General features: G+C 41.6%; 1 protein-coding gene across 1 annotated transcript in view; it reads right to left on the minus strand.

The window, feature by feature from the left end:
- Window positions 1-1,661: 1,661 nt before the first annotated feature.
- The window catches only part of EXOG (endo/exonuclease (5'-3'), endonuclease G-like), a 19,086-nt gene continuing 11,530 nt past the window's right edge, over window positions 1,662-9,217 (minus strand). Inside the window, exon 6 of the mRNA XM_017746793.1 lies at window positions 1,662-3,553. Within this exon, the coding sequence (XP_017602282.1) occupies window positions 3,092-3,553 (462 nt within the window). The 3' untranslated portion in view covers window positions 1,662-3,091. The remainder of the gene's footprint in view (window positions 3,554-9,217) is intronic.

The following is a 9,217-nucleotide window of genomic DNA, read 5'->3' on the forward strand; positions in this document are numbered from 1 at the left end:
TATCAGAAAATCACTGTATCAGCCTAGCTGTCAACTTCCCCCCGTGATTTGGTTGTTCATCTTCTAAAACAAACATAGAAGAACAGTGGAAGAACAAAGAACAATTTTCTCCATTTCCAGGACTCCTGCTGCTTAGCTGCAGCACAGAGGCTCCCCTTGTCACTACAGATGCACGTGATTAATTGTGCCACAGGAATGACAGATGGACATGGACACCAGCACAGTTCTCATGGACGTTGAATCAATTACTCCCAGAGGTGGCTCAAACAAGTGTGTAAAGCCTCACCCCTTTGCTATTACTCATCTTGTATTTCCTACAGTAAAGAAAGCACATTTTTTTCTCCATGCCAGACTCCACAGTTAATTGAGATCAGGGAACCAGCAGGAGGGGAGCAGGTGAATGTTCTCTTTGGCACGCAGCAGCTCTGGAAGTGGTTTCACGGTTCACCACCTGCTGCTGCCCTCTGAGGGGAGCTGAGGAACACCAACCACGCTCAAACAGGGCTGAAAACGATCCCGGGAGCCCAGTCTGTGCTGTAAGCCACGAGGCATGGAAATTATGGTAATTGGGGCTCTCAGGAATCCAAGGGGGCACGTAAGGCCTGAAGAGGTCCTCTTAGGGAGCAGCTGTCGCCATAGCAGGATTCCACAGGAACGCACTCGGCACTTCTGTTGCCATCACAGTGGCAAGTTGACAGCAGCGAGGGAAGGTACCTGGAGCTCCTCACGGGCACCTGGAACTCCTCACATACACCTGGCACTGTCCCAAGGCAGGTTTTTGCTATGGATGGACACGAATCTGTAGCACTGAGATCTGGGTGTGTGAGCATCGCAGGAGAGATGTGTAACCTCTCAGCTGAAAGGATGAAAAGGAAGGTGGAAGGCTGAATTTAAAAATGCAAATAATTCAAATAATGGGGTAGAAGAAAGAAAATGCAAAGGGCAATGAACTGGTACCTTTTCCAAAGGGTCACACCAAGGCAGTACCCAAAGGCTGCTCGGACTCCAACAAAGCACACTGGACCACCAAGAGGCATGTGAAGCATCTGGCAACTTCTTATTCCATGCAACACCCCCTGACAATCTCCCTGCAAAGGGAAATGTGGCTTCTTGTACTGCAATTTACTGTTTTTGTTACACCTGACAGGATTTACAACCACAAATCAAAATGAGCAAACATTTTGTCAGGATTTCACCCAATTTCTCTCTAATTCATGTGAGCAGTAGGCTTTTATGATGGCCTTAGCTAGTGACAATTCTCCGGATTTAAATGTCTGGATTTTGTGTACATGTTCTTGGCAAACAGGAAAGTGTCATGGGAACCATGGCTTGTTTTATGAAGTGATCTGCTTTGGGATACTGCAACTGAGCAGAGATGAAGGAAACTACAGTTCTTAGAACCCCCAGCTGATGATTCACAGCATCCAAATAATGCTCCTGATTCATCCCCAATGAAAACAGCCCCATTCAGCCAGGCACTACATGACCCTTCTTTCATGTGAAAACTACTGAAGGTGTTTATGGCACAAACTCCAAATGTCTATCAATTCTCACCTTCAAAAAAAACTCTACATATTTCCAGATTTTACTCTTTCTTTCCAGATATAAGATGTCAGAGGATACAAATCACAGTAGGTTGCACAAATAAAGTACGAAACTAATGAAAAAAAATTTCATTTAATCTTCCAATAAGATGCAAATCTGAGAAACATCAGTTGCCACTGAAAAAGAACTGGAAATGCATTTTCAGTCAATATAAAAGTTTTGTTGCACAATTTATAGTTCAAAGGCAGATGTTGGGGAAAAAAGCCAGTGACTACCACAACCAAGAAGAAAGCAGTGCTCACCTCTCAAATCAAACAATATACAAGAAAACATGTTTATCCAAACTTAGTGGTGAAAATTAAATATTAAGCTTACATTAATTTATGAAAACACAACCTACACTGGTAGTCACTTGTGTAAACTTCAGTTCTGTTAGGGTTTTTTTACAAAAAAATTTGCAGAATTATACATGAATGCAGTAAGTTTGCTGCAAATGACAACAGCTGACAGCTCCTTGATGTCAAGAGGCCTCCTAGACACAGACACTGGACGGGAGTAAAATAATAAAGTAAGTATTTATTTGAAAAGCCTTCAAGGGTACACCCTGGGAGCCACAGGCTACTGCCAAAAATGGACCCCGAGATGGATGGCAGGTCACGAGTTCTTCACACCTTTATAGGTTTGGTTCATTTGCATACCAGGGTTAATTCTCCAAGTAAAGCTTCAGTTCAGTGATGTAATTTCCCCTCTGCTTGCCGCTCTTAGAAGCTCTTTGGATAATACTTTTGGGCCTAGGACAGTCTGGGTGACCTTGGAGAGCAGGCCCAGAGAGGCTTTGTTATGTCCACCTAGCACAAGAGTGCAGAAATTAGCAAGCTACAAGAAACCTCAGAGTTACACTCTAAGCAGTACAGAATCAGGAAAATATAAAAGCTAAAACCTAGGCATCATCCTGACATGCCAAAATATCCAAAGCACACAAGATGAAGAGAGGTTTTGGTTAGTATAACTAAGGGAAGACCATAAGGGGTTCAGATTATGTCTTACAGGTCTCTAATAAAAGTGTTAAATTAAATACTTCTTAATTAATTTAATTTTCAAAATATTCCACAAAGTACAATTGCTTCTACAGCACTGCAGTGAAAGACATTTGTGGGCAGAATTCCATTTAAACATGTTCCAGTTGTACTCCCAAGGTGTCTACTGTCTACTTTTGTGATATTCCTAGAAGGAAATCCACAGAAACCCTAAGTTTGACGTCCCAGGTGGAAAACAGCACAAAGCCTTTCCTGGAGGTCCAGTGATCTACTCAGGCCAGAAAGGGGTCATTTACACTTCCCATATCTAAGTACTGCAGCAAACCACGTGTTTGCATCATGTAACACAAGAATGAGCATTATTCCAAACCCATCAGCTTCCAAATATTTCTTTATTGTTTTCACAGCTCAAAAACGGAGTTTTTCACAAAAAAGGATGATTCAAGGAGCCCTTGTCTTTGTTTGCTTTCAGTTCCCCTTTCCAAAAACCCAAACAACTTCCTGAGGACTCAGCCAGCTCTCCCCTCTCTAGCTGCTACTGGCTTTTCCTGCACCAGTTCTTCCTCCTTCTTCTTGTGAAGCTTTAGGAGATACTCATCAGGCTCAATTCCTGCCTCCTGTAACTCTGCCATGGCTTTCTCCAGCTGGCGCAGTGTCCGGGCGCCCTGCACTTTGCGGGCAGTGATGTACAACGTGAATTCCTTGAAGCCCATCAGTTTGCAGGTATCCACCTCACAGATATTTTTAACGTCTTTGGTCTTGTCCACCTGGGGGAAGAAAACTAAACCTGACATTTTTTCCAGATCTTCAATACTGACTTGGAAGTCAGTCAGCTGGTGTTTGAAGCCTATGGGATCATTTGGTACCACGAAAGCGCCCAGGACCAGAGGCTCTGAGGATATTCTGCTCCGTCTGGCGAGGATCACCTTGTACAGGTGGGATGGTACAGCCACGTCATCCTTTCCAATCACCTGCCAAAAGGAAAGGACTGTTACAGGTACAGATCACAGAATCATAGAATTGTGTTGGTTGGAAAAGACCTTTAAAATTATCAAGTGCAATCATTAACCCAGCGCTGCCAAGTCCATCACTAAACCATGTCCCTAAGCACCACATCTTCATGTTCCCTCTCTCTGGAGTCCCTCTACTTTTTATAACTACAATAATTTATATTATAACATATGATAAAAGTTCCTGACCTGACAGTTCCAAATCATGGAGGTTTTAATAAACACTTCAAATCAAGTCTAAGTTATCGTCTGTCACTCATTTTTTCTCTATTACCCACACACAGGAAGCATTTAAAAGCTACATTACCTAAACAAGCATTTTTTGAGAGGACCTGAATACAAAGCACATATAGTAACTGACTATCCTCCTGAAAGAGAGGCCTATCCAAAGAAAATGCACCTATTTCTTCCATAAATTCCATATGATCCAACTTAAGTGCTCATACATGTTGGGTTTCCTCCTCTGTCCCTCAGACCAGGACCCAGGGATTTAATGGATCCCCAAGAGTGGAGGATCAGGACTGTTTAAAATCTCACACTCACATGTACACACTAGACACCCCACCCTGTGCCAGGGATAACTCCAAGGGAATACACCTATTGATGGCAAATGTAATCTCCAGGACTCAAAAAGTTATCCATGCACTGAATTAGGCTTTTTTTTTTTTTTTCTTCACTATTCCTGAACTGAATCTGTCATCTTAAGAGAGTACAACAGGCTCACATGTGGAAAACCTGAGTTTTGCATAACCCTTCTCTAAGTACCTTCTCGTATCTGTGCTTTTATTCTAATTGCAACAGAAGAAGAAGACATAGATCCCTTACAAAAACCACAAAGGCATTTTATTCTATATATAAAATCCAGTAATTTGGTGCTGTTTCCAGGACTTGCAATACCTGCAAAAGCAAAGACTGCTTGTTTTGATTTTTTGACAGCTCTTTTTAGATACAGTTAAAATACCCTTTCAGGCAAAGCAGGTATTTATCATGTCCACTGAAAGTATTTTACAAACTAGTTCAGCGTTATCAGCTCAGACATGCCTTGTCCACTCATATATTCAGTACAACTCTATCACATAACAAACACTTCCTATGTACACCTTTTTCTGAGTATTCAGCCCTTCCTCAAATGAAAATGTGTTTTTAAAATTAAATTTTGCCTGTGGTTACTGAACCAAGGTTCAAGTTAGTAATTCCAACAGTTAATTAAATTTTAGTTACAAATTCTTTCAGTGCTTCAAGTGTGTCCTGTACCTCTGTTGCCAGTTTTTTAAGTGACTGGTCTTTAAATCTGGTTAGAACAAAACCAGAGAAAGTACCTGCAGGAGAAAACTCTCATAAATTTTTTTCATGTTTTGTGCAGTAACACAGGGGAAACATTACTCCTGTTTCTGGAAAACACGTGCTCTTAGATTTCTTTGCTGTGTTCTGAAATACTTCTCTCCCTGGCCCTAAACTAGGCTATTTAATAGTTTTCCTGTAGTTTAAGCTTTTTTGTTTGTGGGGTTTTTTTGGGGGTGCAGTGGGGTTTTGTGTGTTTTTTGGTGGGTTGGTTTGTTTGTTTTTGTTGAGGTTTTTTTGTTGTTTGGGTTGGGTTTTGGGGTTTTTTTTTGTTTCTCAGTTTCTTGTTTATTTGGGTTTTTTCTTAATTATCATGGTTATACCAACCTTCTCCCAAGTAATACTCTGCCTAGACATCAGTCACTGAAACTGATTAAGGAATAAAACGCCTTATGCCAAATGTCCTCTTCCTTTCAATGATGACAAACGTGTTGATAGGGAAATTAGAGCTCCTGAGTGTTAAAGCACTTTGCATTTAGCATTCCGTGTAGGTGAAATCAGAGCTACAGCTCCCCAGGACCATAAATAATCAAAACCAACTGATGCACAGGTAATGCTAAAATGTACTAAAACCAACGCAGCAACACTCTGTTCTATCTGGTGAGTTAACACTGAATTACAAAATGAATGGTGCTGGGAGTTTTAACCTATTTAAGATCAGTGGCACTTGAGCTGGGGAGTAAATACTGGGGCAAAATACTGGGGGTGAGAGGGAGGGAGCCAGGAAAATCCCTGAAGGGGAGAGTAAGGAGTTCATATTTCCATATTCACCCAAGGGCACCCAGTGATGACACTGCCAAAGGCAGGAGGCTGGGGCTCCTTTTCTCCCCTGGAGCAGGGAGCTGGCAGAGCCTGCACTGCAATCCCACCTCCAGCATGTTCCTAGGGCAGGGAGGAACGGGAGGAGAGGACAAAGAGGCTGTAGCCTCCTGAGACAAGGCAGAAGTGAGGCTAAACCCAGTCCTCAGCTTCTCCCTGGGCCAGCAATCTCCTGACCTGCAGCACTCCCATGCCTGTACGGCCTTTTCCAGGCCTCTTTGCACACTTTTCCTACTACAAATCCATGGATAATGTACTAGGTCCTCCTTAGCTCGGCTCCCTTCTTCTCCACACCTCCCACACACATCCACATCCCGGCATCCTCGCTCTGGTGCATAGAAGACCAGGGGAAGGGCGATCACACAGATGGAGCTGTACAAGGATCTCCAATTAGGGGGTTCATGGAATATGTAAAACAAACAGGTGAATGTGCGTGGAGCGAGCTGAGGGAACTTGGGATTGAGGCTGAGGGCTGAGTGGGTGGATAGGGAGGCTGGGGAATGAATAGAGCTGCACACAGAACAGTTAGGTATGAGATGGAAATGCTGAATGCCTGAAGTGGGTGTTAAGGGAAAACAGACCCTGTGCTTGTGTAATATTATGCAAATATATATATTCTATGCAAAATAATGCACATTTATGCAGAGTATGGGCACCTAGGAAGAGAGAGAAGAAAGAGAAAGGACTAGTTCTAAATGAAGGAGGGGCTTTTGAGAAATGTAGATCTAAATTCAACTCCATACATGCAATGGCCAGATATGTAATTTATATACCATTTCAGTTCCATGTAAACTCTCTTCTGAGAATTTAAATAAAATTTAAGCAGTGCACAGGCTTCATACCAATTCTCTGACCAGCAGCAAACTACTACTGCAATGACTTCACTGAGTGCTAATACTATTAAAGTGGTTAAAACCATCTTCAGCTGCCAAACTGCCAGAGTCCACAGGTGTCCCTTCCTTACTCAAAACAGGGCATCAAAGTTCTATCCCCAGCTAAGTCTGCTGGAGGTGAACACCATCAAAGGGCAGTGCCTGATTTCTCTGACAGAGCAAATATGCATGACTAAGAATAAATGTCTTTTTCTGCAGTTTAACACTTATGTGAACCATGCACAGGATGCATCACCAGTAATTTCTGCAGTGTGACCCAATGATTTCTGTTAAAAAAGGAAATGCAGCTCTGGAGCACAGCAAATTATTTCCATCATTACTCCCTGTAATATCCCACAATTTGCTTTTTTATGGGAGTAAATAGAGAAGCTGCAAATCGAGAAGATAAATGTTTCCATAGAGCTGCCCCTCCACCAGCTCAACTAGCAGGGAAAGAAGTAAAGCGTGACCCTGCAAAAGTAAAGTTTGGAATAGAAGCAAGAGGCAGGAAAAGCAAACTCCACAATTCCATTTCCTATTGCCACCTAGAGGATTTTCCTCCTGAACTTCAGCAGCCTCAATCACTATTCAGATCTGCACCATCCCATTTATCTCAGAGCTTTGCCCGACAGAGGCAGAGAGCATATGCTCCCACTGTAACAGGATGGAAAATGGTTCCAGATTATCCATGCACAGATGTTGACTTTGATTTGTGCCTGTCTATCCACAGGCAGCAGATGATCTTTCAGAAATCAAGGCCTGAAACAGCTCTCTGTCCCAGCTGGAGAAGAGCAGCAGTTTTTAAGGGTATCTGTGATTCTAACAGGAATTTTGTGCTCCAACACAAGCAAGAAAATACAGCAGTGGCCTGTTGAAATCACTGCTGTCCCATATGCTTTCACACTATGTTGGTAACAGCCCAAAAGGCAAATTTTTGTGCAGTCCTTTGAAAATTCCCATTTTGCTATTGCTATAAAATTTTGCTTAATCTTTCAAATTTTCAACACCCTCACAACATGAAAAAAAAAATGGCACTCAAGCTAAAAGCCTTCTTTTTATAGCATTAAATATATTTCTTTCCCATCATCATTTGGGAAACCAATGTGAAATTTCAGACACTTTGCTGTCTGTATCAGTTCAACGTAAATATGTGCATTGCCCTAACTTTCTGCAGCTCCTTATTCCTTTCATTTTTGTTTTTTTTCTTTAACTGAACTGGTATCTCCTAACAATGTAACATTATCATAATACCATTTTCAGAGTAGTGCTTACTATTTTTCCATCATTACTGGCATTGTTACTGACATTCCACAAGTGTGTGTGAATTTGTTACTCTTCTCAAAGCCCAATTAAACATGGGCAGCTGTCACGAGGGCAGGTCATTAAAATGTGTGCAATTCCTGACATTTAGAGATGTTTACACATCACTAAAACAACACACATGTTGGTAAGCAGTTATAATACAAACCTAAAGAGCTCACAGGGACAGATAAGAGCAGAAGTAACATTTCTTAAAATAGAGAGAATTCAGTGAGCTTCGATAAATTCACAGCCAAGTCACTGGATGAGGATTTGTCTTAAGCTTGGTTTTCCTCCCAATTTTGGCCAAATCCTGTTCTTGACTGCAGTTTTTAAAAATAGAGGAAGCAAATTTGATAATATCTGTGGAGTCCTTCAGTATCACAATAAATAATGAAGATATTTGCTAATCGCATCCAGGGTAAGTTTAAGCATCTGGCATTAACTAATGCCACCTTTATGGTGGCAATCAGATAAATACAAGGCAGTCCCTAAAAATGTCACTTTGGAATTTATGAGATAGAAAAGTCCATTCCTACATGAACAAGTGAGAAGAAATATATGAAGTATAATGGAAGAACAGTTGAGATTATATGGGAAGAAAACAGAGTGTTACTATTACTGGAAATTTAAAATACAAACCAATGTTATCAAATTTTCATTTTACACTGGACTTGTTACAGCTTCCCACTCTGCAAAAAAATTTTCTTCCTCTGCAAGGGTATGGATCATTTTTAAAAGAATGGGCTTGTGAATCCAAAAGTGGTATTTTGCCACCTAGTGACTAGAAACCGAAAATCAACCGTGCACAGAATTAGCAGAAGGAATTAATGAGCCCTTCATCAGCGAGAGCCAGCTCTGGATTGCCAATTATCCATGATTCTCTCAGAACCTGGCAAACAGAAATCACACTCAATCATGCCTTAACCACCAGCACACACTGAAGACACACACTGACACACACGTACACACACTGTATGTCCTTGCATCAGACGGTACCACTATCAAATACTTTAAAATGTCAGCTCCAGAAACTCCCTGGGCATTCCAGTAACTGTTTCTTCACTCTCTGTGAAGTTCTAACCTCAGTTTAGAAGTGAGCCAGAACTGCAAACAGAACTGTCTGAAAAGAAGCATACACAGCTCCCTGTGACAGACCTTCCCCCTGCAACCAGCAGTAGCAAAATTAACACTTCCATCACATTCTTGGTGGACAGAATTCAATGAATCATTCCTGTCCCCCAAGCAAGATCAGGTCCATCAGATCTTTCACTGTAGATATAACATAATTCCT

This window comes from Corvus brachyrhynchos, unplaced genomic scaffold (assembly GCF_000691975.1).
Source record: "Corvus brachyrhynchos isolate BGI_N302 unplaced genomic scaffold, ASM69197v1 scaffold18, whole genome shotgun sequence".
Taxonomy (NCBI): Eukaryota; Metazoa; Chordata; class Aves; order Passeriformes; family Corvidae; genus Corvus; species Corvus brachyrhynchos.